General features: G+C 37.2%; 1 protein-coding gene and 1 pseudogene across 1 annotated transcript in view; one reads left to right on the top strand and one right to left on the bottom strand.

Annotated features, from left to right (window-relative positions):
• LVRN (laeverin) overlaps positions 1–25,471 on the bottom strand; it is a 73,754-nt gene that overhangs the window by 33,252 nt on the left and 15,031 nt on the right. The window contains exons 2-6 of the mRNA XM_005557559.5: positions 12,956–13,098; positions 11,681–11,820; positions 8,455–8,581; positions 4,173–4,327; positions 2,581–2,694 (exon numbers count right to left, since the gene is read on the bottom strand). Of these exons, the coding sequence (XP_005557616.2) occupies positions 2,581–2,694; positions 4,173–4,327; positions 8,455–8,581; positions 11,681–11,820; positions 12,956–13,098 (679 nt within the window). The remainder of the gene's footprint in view (positions 1–2,580; positions 2,695–4,172; positions 4,328–8,454; positions 8,582–11,680; positions 11,821–12,955; positions 13,099–25,471) is intronic.
• On the top strand, positions 19,327–21,951 carry LOC135971199 (probable ATP-dependent RNA helicase DDX43 pseudogene; annotated as a pseudogene).

Raw genomic sequence — 25,471 nt, 5'->3', positions numbered from 1 at the left:
ATAAAAAGAAATAATTAAAAGGTACAAAAAGAGACTAACGTTGTAATCTTAGCTTCAAAAATACCAGGAAGATGTTTTTGGCAAGTTTTGTGAGATACTGATAATACCTTAACCATTTTAGTTGTTATAAGAGGTAACTGAAATTGATGTTCATGATGTATTCTATCTACTTAAGAAAATAGAGTAAATTTCATTGTCTTACGGGAATTAAACTTCTTCCCTTATTAACTCTATCCACAGAGTTAACTTAGGACATATCCAACTCCTTTTAAAAGAAGTTAGAGATGGCACTAACCATGAGTGAATAAAAGTTATGAAAGAGAGATACAAATGATTTTGTAGGCATAGAGTAAGTGGAAAGGACTGTTGGAGACAGCTAAGACAATAAATACACACTATATGTAGATAAAGTATGTGTGTATATATATATATATATATATATATATATATATATGAAAAGAATTGTATATTGAAGACACACACACACCCCATTAGCTTCTTGAGGATAAGAACAATCCAGTGTGTTTTTGCCATAGAGCACAGTGGTTAAAAGCATGGGCTTCGCAGTTAGCATGACCTGGAATTGAATCTCAGTTCTGACATTTAATAACTATGAGACGTTGAGCAACTTACTTAATGCTTCTATACCTCAGTTTCCTCGTGTGTAAAATAGAAATAACAACAGCACTCATACGGTTGGTTTGAGGACTGAATAAGATGATGTATGTATAGTGCCCACACTGTCTGGCACTTAAGTTCTAAGTACTCACTGCATGGTAAATACAGTATTATTGTTGTTATCATCATGCTTGTCATCAGACTAGACCCAGATAGCTGGTTATAAAATCAGGCCTGTCCCGATTGGGCAAATGACCTTGGGCAAGTCATTTAACCTTTCAGTACTTCAGTCTCCTGATCTATATAATGACATCCAAACTTTCCTCCAGGACAAGTAGGGCCTGTGCATAGTCCAGGGGGAGGAAGAGAGAGGCGCTGCCGAGTGACTGGGCTGGGGGACTCTTATAGGGTGTCTGTAAAGGGCGGGGAGGTGGCATGGAACTCTGGTGTTAAAAGACTGCACTACATCAGTGCTTGCCAGATCTGTGATTTCACAAACAGATAAAAAGACATTTTTTAAAAGGTTTCTGTGGCACTAAGATAGGCTTGTCAACTTCTTTTTCCTGCCAAACTATCAACCAAAACAAGTACCATCTACCTACCGTCCATTATCAAGTTTCATAAAAGAAGGAAAGCTTACTTCCAAAATAATAGAAAGAATATCATCTTAGAATTTCCTTCAGAATGAATAGATTTAGCCTGTAAAGAAGATCCAGCAAGTAGAGATAGCATTAAATATTAATAAACACTTTGAATGAGTGAAGGCAGGGAGGAGAAAAGAGGTCAATAATCCAGCCTTGGAACAACGGGAGCTGAGATGAGACGGGGACCAGCAAAGAGGCAGGAAGGAGCAATCCTGAGGACCAGAGAGGTTACAGGAGACAGAAGAGAGGAGGGGAAGAAGATGCAAACCAAGAAAGGACCTCTAGTTTATAAAAGAAGTGAGGTTTATACCAAAAGATAACATTAAGTCTAAACATTTAGATAGCTAAATCAAATCAATTAGGTTTTATCATGGCATTCTAAAAGCACTACATAATTACCCTAAATAAATTAAATATCAGAAGTAAAACCTACAGTTGAAAGAATTAGATTTGCACATGGATGTATTTATTTTTCAATATTACTATTTACTCAAATTAGCAAAACAATATCAGCAATAGTATTAAATATGAAGTATCATATTACTTATCATAAAAGCCATACACTACTGTTACAGTTGCTTTAAAATACACTCTAGGTTGGGCACGGTAGCTCATGCCTGTAATCCCAGTACTTGGGAGGCCGAGGCTGGTGGACCTTTGAGTCCAGGAGTTTGAGACCAGTCTGGGCAACATGGCGAAACCCCATCTCTACAAAAAAATACAAAAATTATCTGGGCATCGTGGCACACGCCTGTAGTCCCAGCTATTCGGAAGGCTGAGGCGGGAGAACTGCTTGAGCCCAGGAGGTCGAGACTGCAGTGAGTCAAGATCGCGCCACCACACTCCAGCTTGGGTGACAGAGCAAGACCCTGTCTCCAGCCCGGGTGACAAAGCAAGACCTAGACTATATACATATATAGTCCATATAGTAGGAATAAGAAATATATGTAGTAGGAATAAGTGAAAATAATCTTAGGTAGTCATTTAAAATCTTTTTAAAAAAGATCTAATGATTTGTAGAAATGCTCAGGATTATGAAGTGGAAATACGAATAGGTAGAAATATGAAGTAGAATATGAAGTAAAAAAAGCAATATAAAATTTTATGTAATCCCCACTTTCAAAAACATTTACAATAGATAAAAAGCCTGGAATTTTAAAAAAAATATATCAAAACGATAACACAAATTATTTTTGGTATTATAGGTAATTTATTATTTCTTGTATTTTCCTGTATTTTATACATTTTCAAGAATTAATATGCATTACTTCTATAATTAGGAGAAAAAATGTTAAATAAACTTAATAAACATACTTACTCTTGGGAGTTTAGGATTAAAGTAGTTAATTACTTCAAACTCAAAATAAGATGCAAAACCCTCCTTGAGCCAGATGTTGTTCCACCAATTCATGGTAACCAAGTTTCCAAACCACTTTTGGAAATGAGAAGAAAAAAGAGCTTTCTTAAATTTAATTTTTAAGTTATATTCATTGTAATTGCATGTTAAGTAAATGTAAGGTCAAAAGACATAATTAAAATTTATTTGTCATCAATAACAAAACTTGAAGACAGGACAGCAAAAAAACAAGTTGTTGTTTTCACATAAGGAGATATTAGTCATGCATTTTTTTTCTCAGAAATATTCCATGTTCAGTGATTAAAAGCAATTTTTGTTTTAAAACTGCGATGTTTAAACATAAGGTCAGTTAGAATAGCATTTCTTAAACTGTCCACTTGGCCCAAAAGTTGTTTTTAGTTCCATAAAACAGAAGCCCTGAATGCTGACTTGCCACCTACTAATTCTAGTACCTTATACTCTAAATAGGCTGCAACTGGATTTTACTTTAAGCAGTTGTTTATATTTTAAGAACATAATTTGATCTGTGCCATGTACAAATCACTCAAGTAATCATATGTTCTGCAATATGGTTCAGCTGTAATTATTTTCTGTTTGAACTGAACAGAAAAAAAAAAAAAAAACAGTGCCAAATGGATGATGAACAGGATGAGGAAAGAAAAACAATGATTTCCAAACTAACAAACCCAAGGCCTGGTATTTAACCAAATTCTTATAACAGCTATAATTACTAATAGCCTGTATTGCAAAACAATGTGTCACTTAGGCTATCATTAAAAAAGGACACTTTGGGTGACTTAATAAAACTTGTGAATGTGTGTGTTTTACTGTGCACCAGGGTATTAGTCAATCCTAGTAAATCGCTCTTTTCCAAAACTTCTTATGGAGCCTCATTACTAAGATAACATCGTTGAGATTATTTCTTTCTTAACAGATTTGTATTAATGGAGCAGACACTGAAATGCAGATATGAAAATCTTCATCAAATTAAACAGCTAAACTTCTAAAATCCCAGTGCAAAAGCAAATGATCTGATTAAATGGATTGTCGTTTACACAACCATTGGGAATGCAGCTCAAGGGTTAATTATTGCCACCTTGCTAATGTATTACCTGCATCCATTTAACCTCTCTCCAACAACAGCAACAACAACTAGAAATTTATAACAATCTGCTGATGAAATGTGCATAGCTTTCAGTGATCCTTTTGAATAGCCCTTAGTTTAGGTGAAATGAAAATAAAATACTCCTGTGTCTGCATGGCTTACTTTTCCTGAAGAGGACTTTGCGGAGCAAAGTTAATTGTTGGATGTAAATACCCAGCCCTCAGACGAACTGTACAGTCTCCTTCCTATGATCTGTCACCAGTAGTTCAAATCCACCCTGAATCTGAGTCTTCCCCATTTTTACTCACTGTCATACTTTGCGATGTTTTTCTTTTTAAAATATGGTATTTTAAAAGATGCCAGGGTCTTATTGGAGTTTTTATGCTATTTTGGTAGCGCACCTGGAAAATAACTTCACGTGAAATAGAAAGAACATTTTACCACATGCCTGGTGTCCAATCTCGTGGGAGACAATGTAGGAGATCAGAATCTTTTTTTCTGTCAGTTGATCTTTTGGTTCCAACAACAATACTGATTCATCAAATATCATTAGTCCCCAGTTTTCCATTGCATGGTTGTCAAAACTAGGCAAGGCAATTATATCTAAGTGGATTTAAACGGAGGAGAATATAAAATAATATTTTCCAAAAAATGGGATTTTTTAAATATCTCAAAATGAAATCATAAAATTGCCAAAAAATACAAGAGAATATTTATAACCTGAAGGCAGAGAAAGCTTTTTAAAGACTAATACCAAAGACAAAAGCCAGCAAATAAATTATTTTGACTATGTTAAAATAAAATATTCTTGATAAAGGACTTGTATTCCAATATACAAAGAATGCTTATAACTCAGCAGTAAGGAAACAAACAACCCAACTACAAAATGGGCAAAAGATCTGAACATACACCTCACTAAAGAAGATATATAAATGGCAAATACACATATGAAAAGATGCTCAACATCAATTGTCATTAGAGAATTTTAAATTAAACAATGAGATACTACCACACACCTACTCGAATGGCTAAAATCCAAAACACTGGCAACACCAAATGCGGATGAGGATGTGGAGCAACAGGGACTCTCATTCATTGCTTGTGGGGATGCAAAATGGTACAGTCACTATAAGTTGACCATAAGATCTGACAATTACATTCCTTGGAATTAACCCAAATGACCTGAAATCTTATGCCCACCCAAAAACCTGCACACAAATGTCTATAGAAGCTCTATTCATAATTGCTAAAAGTTGGAAGCAACCAAGATGCCCTTAAATAGGCTAATACATAAACAAACTGCAGTACATCAATACAACAGAGTATTATTCAGTGATGAGAAATGATGGATCATGCTAGGAAAAGATATGGGAAATTTTAAGTGCATGTTGCTAAGTGAAAGAAGCTGGTCTGGGAAAGCTACACACTATGCAATTCCAACTATATGACATTCGGGAATAGGCAAAACTATAAAGATAATAGAAAGATTGGTGGTTGTCAGGGATTCAGGGGAAGCAGGGGAAGATAAATCGATGGAGCACAGGGGGTTTTTATGGCAGTGAAACTATTCTGTATGATACTGCAATTGTTGATACTGATCATTATACACTTGCCAAAACCCATATTGCTGTACAATGCAAAAACTCAGCCATAAGATAAACTAGGGAGGTTAGTTAACAATAATGTTTCAATACTGTAGCAAGTATACCATACTAATGCAAGATATTGACAACAGGAGAAAGGAGGGAGATGGAAGGAAAGAGAGAATATATGAGAACTCTATTTTTTACACAATCTTCCTGTAAACCTAAAACTGCTCTAAAAATAGTCTATTTATATTAAATACTTTAGCCAGGCATGGTGGCTCATGCGCATAATCTCAGCACTTTGGGAGGGTGAGGTGGGCGGATCACTTGAGATCAGGAGTTCAAGACCAGCCTGGTCAACATGGTAAAACCCTGTCTCTACTAAAAATAGAAAAATTAGCTGGGCATGGTGGTGCGCACCTGTAATCCCAGCTACTGGGGAGGCCGAGGCAGGAGAATCACTTGAACTTGGGGGACGGAGGTGTCAGTGAGGGGAGATTGCGCCACTGCACTCCAGGCTGGGTGATAGAGTCAGATGCCGTCTCAAAAAATGAATAAATAAAAATAAATATTTTAGTTCACCAAAATACACTATAAACAAATTTGAAAGGCAAAGAATAATGTAGGGAAAAATACTTAAAGCATATACCACAAACAATTAGACAACTTTTTAATATTTAAAGAACTCTGAGAAAACAGAGAAAAAACCAAACGTGAACAATGCACCAAAGAAATACTTCAAACAGCCAAAAATCTTATTCAAAATGGTCATCATTAATCATCAAAAATCAAAAAATAAAATGATTTATCTTTAAAATACATAGGAGTCTAATAATTAATATGTGTAGGTATAGGAAATTTGGCACATAGCCTACAGGTAAAGTGTAAACTGGCACAATAATAACCCAAACACCTAGCTCTATCAGTCACTATAATATTTTGATATTCAGTCCAACTTTTGACTTGAGAGTGAATTAAAATGATAGCAACATGAGAAAAAATACTGTTCTATATTAGGGATACATGAACACCGTTCATATAATCTTAGATTCTAAAGTTTAGAATTCATTGAGCAAGCTACAAGAAAATAAGCTAAAAGAACAACACAGAAGAAATAAACCAAATTGTTTTTCACCCAGCTCACTGACGGTAAGGGTATGGCATATGCGGGAAATACTGGTAGGGGAGGCATTTGTTTTGTTTTGTTTGTGACTCAGCAAAGAGTTAAAGCAACTAAGAAACATTAGTTATCTTTCTCCTAAAAACCCAGTAATAGAGGAACTCTTTATTTTAATCACCTATCAATAAAAATAAGGTTTTGATTGAGTGCCTCCTATGAGCGCTCATAGGGTAACATCAGTTGAGATGCTATGAAGGTTACAAAGAAAGTATCAAATGTATCCCTGATGTCCAGGAATTAATAATCTGGTCAGAATCTAAGTGGAATTACTGAACTAATCGCATATATTTATTTCCTCCATCCCCCAAAAAGTTTGCTGTTGACCACCTGACTGCCATGGGTTCTAGAGACACAAAGAAAAAGACCCTTCAGATCCTAACTCCAAGATCTAATGAGGGAGATCATTAAAATACAATTGGTCAAGAGTTCAAATGGAGGAATACGCAGGATGCTGTGGAAGTATGAGAAAAGAAGTCAGGGAAGGCTTCCTGGATGAGGAGGCACTGAGTTGAGAAACAGAATTGAATTAAGCAGTGGATAGAAGGCATTTCAGGATGTGCAAACTGCATGTGTAAGAGCCTGGTGGAGACAAGAGGAAGGTGAACGCATAGGAGTGAGCAGAGACAGTGCTAGAGCATCCTTCCCACTCAGGAACTGCCAAAAGCCCTGAGAGGTTGGTAAGAGAAGCACCTTTAGAAAGACATGGTACTGACTTCGGACTTAACCCTCAGGGCAATGGGAGGTCACACAGAGGTTTTAAAGAGAACAGTAACATGATCAGATTTTCTCTGGAAAGATCCTTCTGGTTTCATATGAAGGATGGCTTGGAGGGAATATGGAGAAGCTATGAGAGTACAGCTGTGGTGGAGATGATGATGAAAACTAGGGAGAACCAAGGGGACAGTAAGAAGTGAATGGATGGATGGATGGATGGATGTAGGGGATGATAAGGCGACTAATTAGATCGAGGGTGTGCTTCAAGGGAACAGGGTGTCAAGGATGACTCTGGACTTCTCATCTAAATAAATACAAATAGAACTTTTCTTGCCAAGACAAGGGGCAACTTGGGAGCTTCAAGCCCCAGAAATGCCAGGAGCTTAGTCTCCATGCCTGAGCTCCTGCTGCGTCCAAATCCCTGAATTATAGGTGTTACCTCCAGGATTTCTGTATGGGCCAAGGGTGGTTTCCATCCCTTCATTCCCCATTCCTCCTTAGCCAGAATGCTCAAGCTGCAGAGACCCTGACTTCCTGGGGTTCAGAAGGCTCAAGCTCCCAAATATTTACTCCCCACCTTCTTCCACTATCTGCCAGTATAGGCAGAGCATACTTTTTTCAAGTCTTCAACTAACGTGTCAGAGGAACAAAATACATTTACATGATACTTTCAATTTAGAGAGAAAAAACATTGAACAACTTTCTGAGCTGAGTGACTCATACAATTTTAAGGACATACCACATAGATCTATGAAAGGTTAAATATTTACGTATTTTCTTAAGGATCATATTATATTCACATATCATTCCAATTTTATACAATGAAAATTCACAGTTGGGACCACTAAGTCCTAATTCAGTGATTCACAGCTAATGGATATTTTAAAAAGTACAACTTAGTAAAGGGAACTGAAGTAACTTCTGAAAGCCCACTAGCTAAAGTGATCCAGACACAGCGTTGCAAACTTGCAGTATGAGAGAAAACGCCTGAACACGAAAGAGAAAGCAGGGTCTAGAGGATGGGAGGCTTCCATTGAGTAGCCAGGAGAGACCTAAAAAGTCTGAGAGCTCCCCAGCAGCTGCTGAGCACATGGTTCTGTACAGAGAAAGAACCGGCGGGCCTCTGTGTGTTTCAGAAGGTATAAATGGTGACAGTGGATCCTTATGGGTTTGTCTGTGTATCTTGAGGCCTCAACCAAGGGCCCAAATAACAGGAAACCAAATGCACTGAAAGGAAAAGATTACCTCACCTGCTTTTGGAAGAGAGTAACTGATATTAAACAAATCCTCCAGAAAAGAGAAGGTGGGACCTGTGATGTTCAAAGCAAAGTCTATACTTCCATTTGCAATGGCATCTTTCCGGGCCCAGATACGTATCTAAATCAAAACAGTCAAGCAGTGATTAGGAAAACCAGTAGTGATTTTGTAAAGAGGTAGTCTGCTTGCTCCAATTCCCTGCTGCTGAGTCAAAGTCTTACCTTTTCAGAAGAAGCTACACAATAAAATGTTTGCATGCCTACATGTCCTGAGAAAACCTCTGAAGGCTGTTCACTAAGTTATGAACAGTGATTCCCCCGAAAGCGTATTTCAATCTTTGACAATCGCATGTACAATCTGGAATCATAAAACAACCCTTGGAATGTGTCGTACCACCATCTATTCCTACAGTAAGTGTAGATTCTATAGGCATTTTGTGCACTTTAGGCCCTTGCTTCCCATTTTAGGATATATTACTAATGATCCAAAACAGAATTGCACTGTGAGGGGAGGTTATATAGTATGGTACATATTAAGCATATTTAAATCATGCAAATTTAAAATGGTTTGGCAGTTACAACATTAATAGTCCTACTTTACTTTCAAAATTTGAAATAAGGTTAATTCTCCTAATTTAAAAAAGTTTATCAAATGTCTCATAATTTTAAAGCTGTCGAAGCAAGTAAATTATAATTCTTTTGTTATTCTATTGCAAAATGACACTTCCACTTTAGCAAGGAAAAGGAAATCTCTGCCATGTTTTGTCCGTTTTGTGCGACCACTCTATTGTTTGGGTAATTGGAGCTTATTTGTGTGATTTTGGTAAGTAATATCCTATTGTTTTAACATTAATTTTTACTGTAAATTGAAAGTACTGTAAACTCTACAAAAACAAAAGGTAAGCAATTTTTAATAGAATTGCCAGCATTAATGTTAAAGAACATGCATAAAACTTAAAGATCTTGGAATGAAAGTTACCAAGTGAGATAATTAAAATATTCGTCCTGTTGTGAATGCAGTTAATTTAAGAAAGAACGCTCTGCAAAACGTTAGAGAAAATGCTAAGGAAACGAAAGAATCACAGTATTTACAGATTTGTGCCCTCTAAGAACATATTCGTCTTACTGTGCTTTTATTTCTGCTTAAAAGTATTTCTAGAATTATGTAAATTCTGAACTACTTACATGTTTCTTATGTTTATTTTCATGCCACACATGAACCACACTTTCCATTTCACGAAATCTTTATCTGTTACTTAATGAGAAATTTGTAAACGGGTTGGACTCTATTCCAAGTGTTTATTTTTGTTCCTCTGCAGAGTGTGTAATGGACTCATTAACTTTGTAAAGCTGAGCTGTAGCCAAATGTTCACATTCCACTGATAGACTCATGCCAAACTTCAGTGTGCTGGCTAAGAACATGACTTTCTTAGGCATGCTGCATTTCCTTGTTGCTTCTATGGCAGCTGGCATCCTTTCCGGGGTGATCTTTCACCGATAAATAGATATCATCCCTCTACAAGAATTGCTGACTGTGTGGCAGCACTTACCACAACAAGGCACTTGAGATAATGGAAGCCGAGGAATCACCTTTGGTCTGTCATTACCTATGGGAGCCATGGGGCCCATTCCTCCTTGCCAAACTCAAAGCACATGCTTCCAAATCATGCCTGAGCAGATTTAACAATATGAGCCATGCACGTTTAACTTGGCCAGTGTTATATCTGTAGATGACAAGGATCTACTAGTAATTATTCAATAGGAAAATCAAACTGGAGCCAACAGCTTAGGAAGATAACAAGCTGTCATTTGCATCTAACACAGTATTATTAATTCATTAAGTAAGGAGGAGCTTTGGGAATTGCTCAGCCAACACAATATTATTAATTCATCACTAGGTTAGGAGTTGTAAAGGAGGAGTAGCTTTGAGTGATTCTCCCCTGATGAGGGACTTAGCTCACCCACAGCTTCCTTTTCTCCACATGTCAACGGTGCAAACCTGGAAGATCTCAGGTCCAGGAGAGTATGTTAGCGAGCTACAGGGCCTGATTTTTCTCAGTTCGATGAAGTCTATGTGTCTAGAAAGAACTGGGCCTGAGGCCCACTGTGATAGGGAGTGAACCAGTATATAAAGCACTGCCAGTATAACCTCCATATTTTCCTAAAGGATTATTATAAAGGGGGTAATTGGGTGAAAACCAGCTGTTTCAGGACAGAGTGCCAACTTTACACAACTCAGAAACAGCGTTGCATGCTCCAGAACTGAAGAATATGGCAGTTCAGCTTCTGGATAGGTATGCGGACAAGCGCGACTTTATTTTAAATGCTAATCCACTATGTAACTTCTGACTAACCTTAAGTCTAAGAGTGCCTCTAAATGTCTACTTAACGTGTTAACTCATTATGTAGAAACACCTATTCTAGTAAGTTTCCTTCAAAACCACCCTTGTTGTTCTGGAAATCATAAGCTGTGATGTGGCCAACTACACATTTCTTCCACAGCATGTATGCTTTTCCCCGAAGATATAAGCCCTGGGTCTGGGGAATTGCAGAGCAAAGATCTACTTGTCTCGCAGCCAGCCAAGACCTGCTTCTGTCTTTAAGTTCCCCTAATAAAACATCCCAAACCAACAAACTAGATTTGTCTGCCTCCTTCCTCAGTCTCTCAGCTGCTTCTGCATTTGGGGGTCGTTTTGTTATATGGCCCTTTTACAGAACAACAGGGATAATATTTTAACCTGCATGCACCATTTCAGCCATAGCAGTTGTTCTTGGCTGGTGTCTGTTTTGACTGGTTGATGCCCGGCCACGCTGGTTGCTAACTGTTTTGAATATCACCCAAGCTTCAAGACTCCATTAACCCTGGGCTAAGTACACATCACACACTAAACCCAAACATCAAGGTGCCAGTGCAGCAGTGCTCCCCATTCTCTCCTGTCTTCTGCAAAAGCAGAAACACATGGGGAAGAGGGGGCACAGACCTTGCCTTGAGGAGTGGGTTTAATATGGAGTCTTTCCATGAAAACCTACCCAAAGAATGGCAATAGGAAATGTTATGTCCCATTCTGCAAAGCCACACTAAGAACTTTTACAGGACTTGGGAGAGAGAACTAGGAATCGATTTGGGATATGCAGGCATAACCACTGGATGCAGAAAAGAATAGATGAATAATCTGCAGCCAGTACACTCTTCCTTACCTACAGAATCTTCCTCACTCACCTCCTTGCCCCTTTCTGTTCTGTTGACATGGTCATAGTCACATATAACAAATGCAACTAAGTAAGTTGGCATGTGGGGCGTAGTGGAAAAGGTAGTAACAGTCCATTTGCTTCCATTCACATCTTCTTTTACAGACTGACCTAGAGAAATTTATTTTAGTTCAAATCACAGCAAATCTAAGCAATAACATGTCTTTGAAATAATTTGTCAAGTCAATTGTCACCCAGCTACTCCTTTCCAGCTATTCCTCATAGTCCAGCAGTTCAGATTTCTCCACCTACTCCTAAGCTATCCAAAACTACATTAGGAAAATCTCAGAACAGCATCTTGGGCCTGAATCAGCATTTCGAATAATATGGGCTTGAGGGCCAAATCCATGAGCACTATAAGCTTGGTCCCCAATCTGCCTCCTTTCTCTCCCACCTAATTCTATTGTTTTCTAGTCCAGCCAATTTCTCACAACACTTAATCTAGAGCTGCCCAGGCCCCATGGTAGGTCAACAAGGTACAATTCTACTACTCTCAGGTTTCAACTAAGACTTTAGTGGAAGCAATCTGGGGCCTTTAAAGCTGGAATCACAAACTGAAATGCCTACAAGGGCCAGGCACCTGAAGTGAAATGGGTTGGTGTACGCTAATAGGGAGTGGTGAGGATCATCTGAGAAGAGGCTGCAGGAGGCAGCCAACCTCCTGCTGGAGACAGCAAGACTTGTCGACCCAGGAACCTGCCTTTAGATGACAATTGTGGATGCTAAATTCCCTTTCAACTAAGGTCCTGAGACTTAAAGCCTCTTCTCAAATGTAACTGATCACTGCCACGTAAGAGCTATAGGTCCAGTGTTGTTAGAACTTCTAAGTTTTCACATTTAAATTTTTATGTAAAATCTCTGGATATTTTAAAGTTGGAAACTGATTTAACAAAAAGAAAAAAAGGCACATGAGCCAAATGAAACACAGCTGTGCACCAGATTCAGTCTAAGCCCACCAGCTTGTTATCACTAATGATCAACAGTTGAAGCCCAAACTAAGAGGCAGACAGACTGCCTATATATAAGAACAGTATAAAATCCGCAGCTTCTAATACAAAAGGAATCAGGATTTACCATCTCCAAGATGTGGATGCCGACACATACCCCAGGTGACTGCTCTACCTAATTATAGTAGACCGTAATTGTAACACACCATAATACACTGCCTGGAAAAGCTACTGGTGTAAATGTGATTACAAAACTTATATAGACAGACAGCTAGATATAGACAGAAAGCATTACTTACCTAGCTTTGGCATGTTGGAAAGGGCCACATAACTTGGATGATGAATAATTGTAATATTAAAAGTTGCCTTCAGAGCTGGCTCATCAAAACAAGGGAAAACATACCTGGCAAATGTTGGTTCCAGCTGGGATGCTAACAGGGCCCTGAAATACATTTTGGGGAAATTTTTACTTATTTTTATCTCAACCCAGTGGAATAAAAAAAATGTTGAGATGATGGTTTGTTAGACTGGTGTGTTAGAGGAAATTTCCTCTCATCTTCCTCACTGCCCACCCCATCACACCAACACACTCCAATTATCATGGCACCTTAGAATTCTCCTAAGACCTAAATACAAGCACACTCTTTACTTTTCAACCACAAAATAGTATTTGCTTTATTACGTCGTAAACCTTTAAAACCTTTTACAAACAGAATAGAAACAAATATAGCAAATATGCAACACCAGTCTTTTGAGAACCAGGTCTTTATAAAGCTAGGAGTACTTCTTTGAGAATGGTCCATTGCTTTCATCTTCCACTAAAGTAAAAGTCAGTGGAAGAATGTCTACATTTTTTTCTTTTTCTCACATGCCTCCTCTTCTTTCTAGCTAAAAACTTACAAAAAGTTTCATTTTGGACACCCTTGGGAGTAAACAATATGGGTACATGCTGATTGAACAAAACAACTTTCCATTATATATGGGTAAATGTATCAAACCCCTACTGATTGTTCCTCTATCTCCATGGCAAAATGCAAAGAGTGACATTATCCCACCACACAAAATACAAAGAGTGACATAATCCCACCACACACTGGTGACTCACAGGGAAAAACTTAGGGACAAGAATACCCTGAGCAGACAAGAAGATGTCAGGTATACCCTCTGGTACCACTGCCTGAGTCTGATGACAGCATAGGTCCCAGCAAACAACTTCCTTCTCAAAACACACACACACACACACACACATACACACACACACACACACACACACACACAAACCCTGCAGTCTCATTATCCCATTTGTGAAGACTTGCTTACCTGGGAACCTGTCTTTAGATGACAACTGTGGATGCTAAATTCCTTTTTCAACTAAGGTCCTGAGACTTAAAGTCTCTGATACATTTGTTTTTGCATCAGGCCCAATTCTTGAATAAATAAAAGGTGAATTCAACAAAGATATCTCAAGAGTGTATGCCATCCATTACTTACCCTTGTGATCCCTCCTTCACCATCATAAGGCTGCTGCTCGCATAAAAATTCACACAGATTTAGGAAGGACACACAGGACAGTTGGCACATGCAAACCCCTCTCAGTCAGCTATTTTGAGGTGTCATAACCTCATTGTATTGACAAAAACAATAATTTATAGTAAGGCCTGTTTGGCTTATTTGCTCTTGCCCACATCATTATATGCTTACTTGCATAGACTGGACGGAGCCCTGTGGGCTCTGACATCAGCTACTTTCACTGCAAGACCGTACTCCACTCCATCTACTACCAACTGAGAAATCCTGGACAGTACATAATCTTGTTAAGTCCCAGTTTTTCCACCTAGAAAATAATGACCCTATTTACCTTGTACTGCTGTTTGAGCTTTTAAATTATTGGTAATTAAATTTACCAATAAATCCCCTTTGAATTCTCCTATATCCCTTCCAATCTCATAAATCATTCTTGATACAGATGAACTATAGAAGAATTCAAAGAGCGATAAGTTACAGGATGGAATGGAGGTTCGGAAATCACTAGTTTCAGATGCATCTTTAAATGTCCCAGGGTTAGGGAACGTGGGAATGGTTAATGGGTACCAAAAGAAAAACAGAAAGAATGAATAATAACTAGTATTTAATAGCACAACAGGGTGACTATAGTCAAAATAATTTAATTGTACTTTTAAAATTAACTAGAGTATAATTAGTTTGTCACATAAAGGATGAATGCTTAAGGGGATAGATACCCCATTCTCCATGATGTGATTATTATGCATTCCATGCCTACATCGAAGTATCTCATGTACCCCCACACACATATATAACTACTATTATACCTACAAAAATTAAAAATTGAAAAAAAATGTTCTAGGGGCTACAGCTGACCACAGGTTAAACATGAGTTATATTTGTCTCCCCAGTAAATTTGAAACTGCTAGAAATGAGAGGTTATGTATCTTTTTCTTCTGTATGAGTTGACAGAAATCTGGGTTCACAGCAATTGTATAAGTATCTGTTTAGCCAAGAGCTAATATAAAATAAAAGCAGCATGATATCAGCATATGCAAAAGAACATAAAGTACTTTGGCAGAGTTTGTTATACTGGCATTTGTTTTATGGTTTTAGTTACTGTCTGTAAGGGGATGGGACAAAGTAGAGAAAATTCAAGCCATTGACAATATAGTGGAAAGGACAGGCATGAACAGGAAATTCAGCCACCTGGGTTCTTGCTTGGAATCTGTAAAGGCTGTTGTGTAACTTTGGGAAAGTTGCTTAATATACCACTTAAATTTTCTATAAAATGTAGATGATCTCTAAGGCCACTCAGAACCCTAAAACTGTGATTCTAAGAGAGATTAAGATATCCAGCAAGATGGAAAAAGAGCCCATGAGTCATCTAAAGTTGGGAGAAACAACCCCCTTCCAGGTTCATGCATGGCCTTCAGGAGGTCTTTGAGCCCTCTGAAATTATAGGATATTTCGTACAACTGGTGGCATATTAAAAAATATATGCTTATGTATTTTTTAAAAGCCAACAAATGCCTATTGTCTTTGTAACAGAAACTATAGGAGGTAAAGCTTGATCATACGTTCTCAGCTGCCATGACCTCACAAAGCTTATGAATCTCAAAAAGGCTGCAAGGTGGGGAGCGGAGAGAAAATTAGACTCTTTAAGGAAGTGGGAAACTTTATTTTACAGATTCCAAAAGTGAACCTGGAGCGTAAAAGCAGGTGGAGATGCTAGCTTAAAGAGTCACCACTTTAGCAAATCAAACATCAAGCAAGCATCTTCCAATTCCATGATTCAGGTCTCCAAATAAGTAAAATAAAGTCTCTCAAATTTAATTCAACTATTTCCCTCCCTAGTTTGATGCAAACAAACAAAAAGTTAGGGGAAAATCCCTACAACACACAGTCTCTGGCTCTCAACCTTAACTGCAGAAGTCAGGTCTAACCAGCAGCACATATGATCTAATTATGCCACCTCTGGGAACCTCGCAGTGGTGTTTCCTTCCCTTTTCTCTGGGCTTTGGACTCAAGCAACCCTCTAAAGATATTCTAACCTCAGAAAATAGAACCATCCACCAGCCTCTCCTCCCTTCAAATCTCACTGAAACATGCTATTATGGTGTCCATTAAGTCTGTGTTTAGAATGGTCAGCTGGTGAGGGAGTTAATTTTGGAGAATTTGTCTCCTTGTGGGTCAGTATTGCAGAGCAAATTTACTGCCCTCTTGCCTAGAAAGAGAATCATGGACTCACTGTTTTCTCGTGCTGGAAGTGGATCACGGACTCACTGGTTTCTTTGTAGTCAAGAACCCCATGACACCCTTGGAGAATAAATCTACTACCACATTAAAAAAATCTACTACATCCATTCAGTAAGCTATTTCATTCCAAATTATTTTATGAACTTTGTATGCCTACAGCTCCAGTTAACAGGTGCTGAATAGCATAGTTGGACAAGTGTTAAATAAAACTCTTAGGAAAGTTGTCCTCCCACACAGTTTTTTTTACACAATAACACACTCAGAAATCAAAATGTTTAGTAGAGCCAGATGTTACACTTACTGGACTGTGTAACATCCAGTGAACCACATCCATGTGGTTCAAGGGTTGGCTTATGAATCATGTTCGTTTATTACTCGTGTAATAGAATCTGAAAACTGAAGTTTTCACCAGGCAACAAAACATAATAGATGTAAAATTCCACAGAAAGGTGCCAAAAGATGTTATGAAGATTTTCAAAATAAATGGCCTTGAGAACCTGGGTTTTCCTGTTGGGCTTCTCAGCTACATGAGCGCCACAGAAGAAGGGTCAGAGAATGGAGACAAAAGAGATCATAGAAGATATCTCTTGATGGATGGGAGGGGTAAGCATTATTTTGCCAAGCTTTCCATGCTCTCAGGGAGTTGGGAGGAGGGGCAACCTTCTAACTGGGCTTGGAGGAGAGAATCCCTCAGAGAGCAGTGAAAGTGTTTCCTCAGGCTGAGAGGCTTAGAAGCCCAACTTACTTTTGAGAAAGATGAAGTTGACAGTATGGCCAAGGTCTAACTCCTACCAGGTGGGGATCTAAAAGGCATGAGAATGGCTGACTTCTTTGGAGTGCTGCTGCCCTGGGACTCATGCCAGTCTCAGGCCAGGGATGCATGAGTGTTCCTTGCAAGAGCTGTGTCCCCTACCACACAAAGTGAGCCAGTATGGGGACTGTCTTGGGTTAGTCCAATAGAGCCACCTGGAGGAGTCTGGAGGAGCTTTGAGATATGCTGCTCGGTGTCTATGGGCTAAGGAAGAAGTCATGATGACTATCAGAACAAAGAAATAGGAGAAGTTGCTGAGTCAAGGAAATTGTAGAAAAAAAAGAGGGAAAACAATGAATAATCCAGGAAAATGACATCTCAAGGGGAAAATGCATCTGTAAGACCAGAATGAGAAAAAATGACAACAGTGCCAGCTCAAGTAAGAAGTCCTATGCATCACCTCTCCCTGTCACCCCAGCCCCATGGACCCCCATGGAATCAAAATAGCAGCTATCAAGACAGGCAAAGAACAGTAGAAACATGAGGTAAAGAAAAGAAGAAGGACTACCACCCTCTACCTTACTGCAGACTTCCATCCTAAAAACCAGCCCAAGAGTAGAGAGTGGAGAATGGGAGAAAATGGAGGTGGAGGAGAAGGAGGTTTAACAGTAAATTTAAGTTTGAAGGTTTGAATATTACACAGAACTAGATTTTCTAATTTTCACATCTAACTTATTTGTGACTTAGCTACTGTAGATCACCTGTCACCTAAGAATAAGCAGGAACTTATAGGCTGCTGGTGTCCTCATGCAGAGCAGAAAAGTTACCCCATGGACTAAATTTCCCACTGTAAAACGACAACAGAAAAACAAAGTTGTGTTTTTACTATTCTATAAGCTGTGCTTTTTCAATATGCTAGCTATACCCATTTTCAAAAGACACAGGATCTGAATCTTTGCTGTGCAAAACCATCTCCCAGAGAGAACTGCTCAGCCACAAGAAATATGTGGGTTTGACACTTTTATAGGATAATGAAATGACATTTTCCTCTGTGATATCAGCATCATGTGTCTGGCACTTGAGGTCTCCAACCTTGTTTTGAGACTTACAAATTCTTTTCCTAATACTGCTCAAATTTCTCTCTTGTATGTCATACCCTAATCACCATGCCAGATTTCCTAGCATAAACTGCAACTGCAAGGAAGTCTTTCTATTCTCTGTTCACTCTGTCTATACCTGCACAAATTTATTGATTTTAATCATGCTGCTTTCACCTTTATTTGGCACCACAAAATATCCTAATTTTCACCAACTATTTCACACTTTCCTTATTTGATCTTGATCTTTCTATTTTCATTTCTTTAAATATCTTTCAGTTCCTTCTTTTCTTTAATCAAGGGAATGCTAGACTCAAAAATGCAAGAAGTATTCTGGAAATCTTTGAACAAAAATGGGATTATATGAGTTATCTTACTAAATTTCAAAAGTGAAGAGACCTTAAAGAGTCCCACCATCTTAATTTACAGATGTGAAAACTGACTCCCCACGAGTTTATGCAACTGATTAGACAGCCAGCAAGCGCACAGTGGTACCAGAATCAAGGCTCCAGCTCCCAAGCCTGGGGTCCTTTCCAATGCATTGCCTGCTTTGAAGTACATAATGTAATAATACTAAAACTAAACTAAACTAAGATGTCATGAAGATGACTAGAGATTAACTTTATAATTAATAGCATTCCCAAATCTAAAGATAATGAGACTTCTGTTTGCCACCACAAGGGAGTAACATAGGCTCAAATCAGCCTTCTGCTGAAAACAGTTTTAAAACCTGACAAAATATATAAAACAACTATTTCAGACATAAGATAACCAGAAGCACAGGACTGTGATCCTCAAGAGAAGAGAAACAAACAAGGCAAAGGCTCCAATTACCCTGTTTTTCTGCCTTGAAGCAGTTTCTAAACTGCAGCACAGGAAACAGAAACTGAAACAATTCAGTAGTCTCACTGAGTTGAAGAGACAGACATTAGAGTTCAGGGACACCTAGACAGCTAGAATTTGCAGAGTAGAGTATAAGAGAAGAGGTAACTATGCAGAGAAAGACTTCCAGAAATCTACATAGGATTCCCCTCAAATCTTTGGTCAAATATTAATCATCATGAGGTCAGGCAAAGAGAAGCTGTTGGGGAAAGAATACGTACCAGGGAAGGGTAAGCTGAACACTTCCCAGAGTTCACATACTGTTTGGAGTTGGTGGAATTTTCTCAAGCCAGAGTATTGAAATCTTCAGAATATATAGATTATTCAACAGAGGGAGTCCAGATGGGTGATGCCTGAGTAGTGACCTAAAGTAGCCCTAGAGTAAAGTCTTCTTGAGAGTCATTCTCAAAGAGCTTAAAAACACGGCTCAAGAGAATCAAACAAGGATCAACAGGATCACCAAGTAACTTCAGTTACTATACAAAAGGGCCAGCATTCTCTAAGCAATATAACCAAATCCAGCATTCAACAACATAAAAGTTTAAATGTCAGGCATTCGATAAAAAATGAGAAAATACCCAAACATTTGGAAAGCAAATAATGCAGTTCTAATAACACAGGAGTCAAAGATGAAATCAAAATGGAAATTAGAAAGTATTCTGAACTACCAAAAAAAAAAAAAGAAACAACATAACATCATTTGTGGCATGGCATTAAAGCAATAGTTAGGGGGGAAATTTATCATATTAAATGCCTATATGAGAAATAAAAGGGTATTAAAGTAATGAGTTTGTGTCAACCATAATACAGAACAAGTAAAAATAAAGGCCAAAGTAAGAAGAAAGGGGATAATAAAGATCAAAATATAAATCATTGAAATAAAAAACAGCAAATCAATAGAGAAAATCAATGAAGCCAAAAACTGATTCTACAAGAAGATTAGTAAAATAGATACATCTTGACACAAGTCCTACAACAGCACTGTCAGGTAGTGCAGAGCTGATCAGATGCACTTACTCTCATCTAACCAAAAAGTAGGAGCCAATGCCATTACCTGGGTTGTTGCTACCTGGTGAAGCTCAACAGTATCCTGAGCACCAGAGAGGAGGTTGGCAGAGGAACTGAATCAAAGAGGTTGTGAAGGATATAGGGGTGGCAGAAGTGGCACCGAAGAGACCCCTCTATATCCCTGGAGGCTGTAGCCGTTAGTCACTGGGAGCCACTGCTCTGTTTCAGATTGAAGAACGACTTAGCTGGTGCAGTGATCAGTCATGGTGGGTCAAAAATGAAGGATAGCCAAAGCACAACAAACATCAAAATCCAAATAATAAAAGGACATCTGGAATCATTAGTCAACATTTTTGGCAGCAAGGCGATGCAAACAAAAGCAAAAGTAGTAATAGATAAATGTGTTTTTTAAAAAAGCAAATTACAATTCAGAACGCAGAATTGATTTATCACCAATTGAGAAAACCTTTTACAAAGAGTCAACAACAAGTTCAATGTCCCAAGTGCAAGTAGACAACTGGAGGAAGGAAAATTTTAATATAGTGTGTGATGACTTGAAAAATGATAAGAAACGTCCTATCCCCAATTCTACTTGCACATTTGATGATGACTTTCAATGTTATTCTGAAGTTATGGAAAACATTAAAAAGGCAGGTTTTCAAAAACCAACACCTATTCAGTCACAGACATGGCCAATTGCTCTGCAAGGAAAAGATCTGAGAGTGGTATCCCAAACTAGGACAGGAAAGACATTATGCTATTTAATGCCTGGATATATTCATCTGGACTTCCAACACATAGAGGAAAAAGGAATAGACCTGCATGTTAGTCCTTATGCCTACTCAGGAGCTAACTCTTTAAGTGGAAGCTGAGTGATGCAGTAAAAGTTTAGAAGTATTTGTGTATATGGTGGTGGAGATGGAGACAAAGAAATAGAAGACCTTAGGAAAGGTGTTGATATCATAATTGCAACTCCCAAAAGACTGAATGATCTGCAAATGAATAACTTTGTCAGCCTGCGAAGCATAACCTACTTGATTTTAGATGAAGCAGACAAGATGCTGGACATGGGGTTTGAACCCAAGACAATGAAGATTTTGTTAGATGTGCACCCAGATAGGCAGAATATTATGACCAGGCAACTTGGTCATATTCAATTCATCGATTCATACAATCTTATTTGAAAGAGCCCATGCTTGTCTGTGCTGGTACACTGGATCTGGTTGCCATAAGTTTAGTGAAGCAAATACAATGATCACCACAGAGGAAGAAAAATGAATTTATATCTAAAGTTTTCTAGACAGTATTTCACCCAGAGACAAAGTGATTGTCTTCATTTCCCAAAAGGCAGTTGCAGATCATTTATCAAGTGACCTAATACTTGGAAATATATCAGTAGAGTCTCTGCATGGTGATAGAGAACAGAGAGATTGGTTGGGAGAGAGCATTGGAGAATTTTAAAATAGGTCAAGTGAACATTAATTGCTACTGACATAGCCTCCTGAGGTCTTGATGTCCATGATATTACAGATATATATAATTACAATTTTCCATGGAACACTGAAGAATATGTACACTAAATAGGGTGCACAGGAAGAGCCGGAAGGAGTGGAGTGTCAATTACACCTGTGACTAGAAATGATTTGAGGGTTGCCACCCAATTGATTTATATTTTAGAAACAGCAAACCAGAATGTTCCAAAGGAGTTAGCATCAATGGCTGAGAGACACGAGGCACATCAACAACTAAAAAGGAAATGGGAAGACTTCAAGGAAGGCCCAAGAAGTTTTATTAAGATCTTTTGTTGAAAAGTGTTACTAGCTTACCAGATGTAAAACTTTAATAACACATATACCTTCAAATGCCTGCTTTCTTAAACTAGGCTTCATTAGTGTTTATACTGCAATTGGTATTACCTCTAAGAGTTTTTAACATAATAAATTGTTAGGTGTTACTCTTTTACTACTACCTAAAGTCTAGTGAATGTATCTTTAGAGTTGGTAGGTGTATAGATTGGTATAACCTCCTATGAACAACTTGGTAATGTATAAATTACAAATACATAGGCCTTTTGATCTGGCAATTTCTTTTCTATGAATGCATTCTATAAGTATGTCTAAAATATTTGTATATCAAAAGACTAACTGAAATGTCTAGAAAGGGACTAGATGAAGTGTTAAAAGCAAAGAACTTTCTACTATGATGGTGGACTGAGTTAAAACAGGAAACTTTACCTCCTACTTCAAACTCAACAGAAATGCTAGATGAAGTATTTTTGAAAAAGGTGTTCCCAAAGCTGGGTTATGAATGGGGGCTTATTATATTCTGTATATGTTTAAAGAATTTTCCATAATAAAAAGTCCATATTTACCAGCCTGAAAAAAGATAAATCTCAAGGCAGACCAAATAAAATTATTGAATATTAGAAGCAGAAGAAACCTATGAAAACTGAAGAAACTGGTTAGACAACTAGTAAGTGTTAGAGTGGTACTAGATAAGGGCTCCAGCTCCCAAAGAGAGAAGACACAAATTTCCAATATCAGGAATAAAAGAGGTGATGTCACTACAGAGTTTATAGATGTTTAAAATAATAAGGAAATATTTTGAACAATTTTGTACTTATACATTTGGCAACTTTGATTAAATGGATGAGTTCCTAGAAAGAGACAAACTACCTTAGTATACTAATGAAGAAATAGATAACCTAAATAGCCCTGTATCTATTAAATAAATTTAACTTATAGTTAAGGACCATCCCACAAAGAATTTCCAGGCCCAGGTAGCCTCATGCGTTACATTCAATCAGATGGTTAAGGAAGAAATATTACCAATTTTATATAAATCCTTTCTGAAAATCAAGGAAAAGGGAGTACTTCTGAATGCAATATTTGAAGCCAGTGTTACTTTGACATCAAAATCGGACAAATACATTGCAAGAAAACTACAACTACAAGTCAATAAGTCTCATGAACATAGAGCAAAAATTCTAAGCAAAATTTTAGCAAATCAAATCTAATAATATATAAAAAGGCTAATGCATCAAGAGCAACTGGAATTTATTTCAATAATTCAAGGTAGACTGGGTGCAGTGGCTCATGCCTGTAATTCCAACACTTTGGGAGGCCAAGGGAGATGGATTGCTTGAGCTCAGGAGTTTGAGACCAGCCAGGGCAACATGGCAAAACCCTATCCCTACTAAAAATACAAAAAATTAGGTAGGCATGGCAGCATGTGCCTGTAGTCTCAGCTACTCAGGAGGCCGAGGTAGGAGAATCACCTGAGCCCTGGAAGTCAAGGCTGCAGTGAGCTGTGATTGCACCACCGCACTCCAGCCTGGGTACCAGAAGTGAGACACTGAAAAAAAAAAAAAAATGGAAGGCTAGTTTATCATTAGAAAATCAAATTAATTTACCATATTAACAAATTAAGTAATAAAAACTATATAATTATCTCAAAAGATGCAGAATACACATTTGAAAAAATATGACATCCATTCCTGATCACAGCTCTCAGAAAATTATAAATAAAAGGAAATGTTCTCAACATGATGAGATGAAAAGAATCTACAAAAAAAAAAAAAAAAAAACCTTACAGGAAAAATCATAATTAATAATTAATGGTGGAAGACTGAATGCTTTCACCCTACAATAAGAAATGATACTAGAATATATTTAATTACTTTTTCTATTCAACACTGTATTAGAGGCTCTAGACATTGAAATAAGGCAAGAAAAATAAATAAAAGGCATCAAAACTAAATAGAAGTAAAACTGTCTTTATTCAAGACAGTATGACAACATACATAGAGAATTTAATGGAAAATTAAAAGCTTTTTTTAAAATAAAAAGATGCTAAATGAAGAAGTGATTTAGCAAAGTTGTAGCATACAAGATCAATAAGCAAAAATTAATTAGCAACAAACAATTAGAAATTGGAATTTTAAAAAATATCATTAACAATAGATATTTAAAATATAAAATATCTAGGAATGAATCTGACAAAATATGTGCAAGATATATACAGTAAAAAATATAAAACCTAAATTCATAAAATAGTTATGAACCTATTTTTCAGTTGTGGTTTGTCTTTGTATTCTTTTAATAGTGTCTTTCAAAGAGCAGAAGATTTACATTTTAGTGAAGCTCAGTTTATCAATGTTTGCTTATATATATCAAGCTTTTGATGTTGTATCTATGAAAACATTGTCTATCCCAAGCTCATGCAAATTTTCATCTGAATTAATAAAAATACTTGAATTTACAACTGAATTCATAAAAAGACTTATTCATGAATATTCCTGGAAACTTTATTTGTAACAGCTCAAAACTGAGTAAAGAAGACCTAAATAAGTAGAGAGATATACCATATTTATGGGTTAGAAGATTCAATATTTTTAACATTTGAATTCTCCTCAAATTTTTCTATAGAGTCAACATAATCTCAGTCAAGATCCCAGCAGGTGCTTTTTTTTCTTTATTTAATAGATATTAACAAGCTAATTCTAAAATTAATATGGAAATGCAAAGGACCTAGAATATCATAAATAACTGGAAAAAAGTTGGTAGATGAATAACACCTAGTTTCAAGATTTATTATAAAGCTACAGTAATCAAGACAATACAGAATTGGCATAAAAATACACAAATAGATCAATAGAACAGGCTAGACAATCAAAAAATATACCATATATATATGAAAAACTGACTTTTTTTACAAAAGTACAGACACAACTCAGTACAGATAGCATAGACTTTTTAACAAATGGCAGTGGTACAGTTCAGTGCCCATATGCAAATAACTCTTTAATCCATACCTCACACCATATGCAAAAATTAACTCAAAATGGATCATACATCTAACTATAAAACTTCTGAAAGAAGGCATAGAAGAAAATTTGTATGAGCTTGGGATAGACAATGTTTTCATAGATACAACACCAAAAGCCTGATATTTATATAAGGAAACATTGATAAACTGAACTTCATTAAAATGTAAAACTTCTGCTGTTTGAAAGACACTATTAAAAAAATACAAAGACAAGCCACAACTGAAAAATTATTTGCAAATCATGTATTTGAGAAAAGATCCTCTCTAAATTCAACAGTAAGAAAATAAACAGCGCAAGAGAAAAATGGACTGAAGATTTTATCAGACATTTTGCTAAAATACATGGATGACAAATAGTTACAGGAAGTGATGCACAACATTTTTAGTCATTAGGAAAATATAAATTAAAACCGTAATAAAGAACACTATACACCTATTAGAATGGCTAAAATGAAAAAATCTGGCAATACCAAGTGCTGATAAGGATT

Source organism: Macaca fascicularis, chromosome 6 (genome assembly GCF_037993035.2).
Source record: "Macaca fascicularis isolate 582-1 chromosome 6, T2T-MFA8v1.1".
NCBI lineage: Eukaryota > Metazoa > Chordata > Mammalia > Primates > Cercopithecidae > Macaca > Macaca fascicularis.
This window is presented reverse-complemented; position numbering and strand designations above follow the sequence as displayed.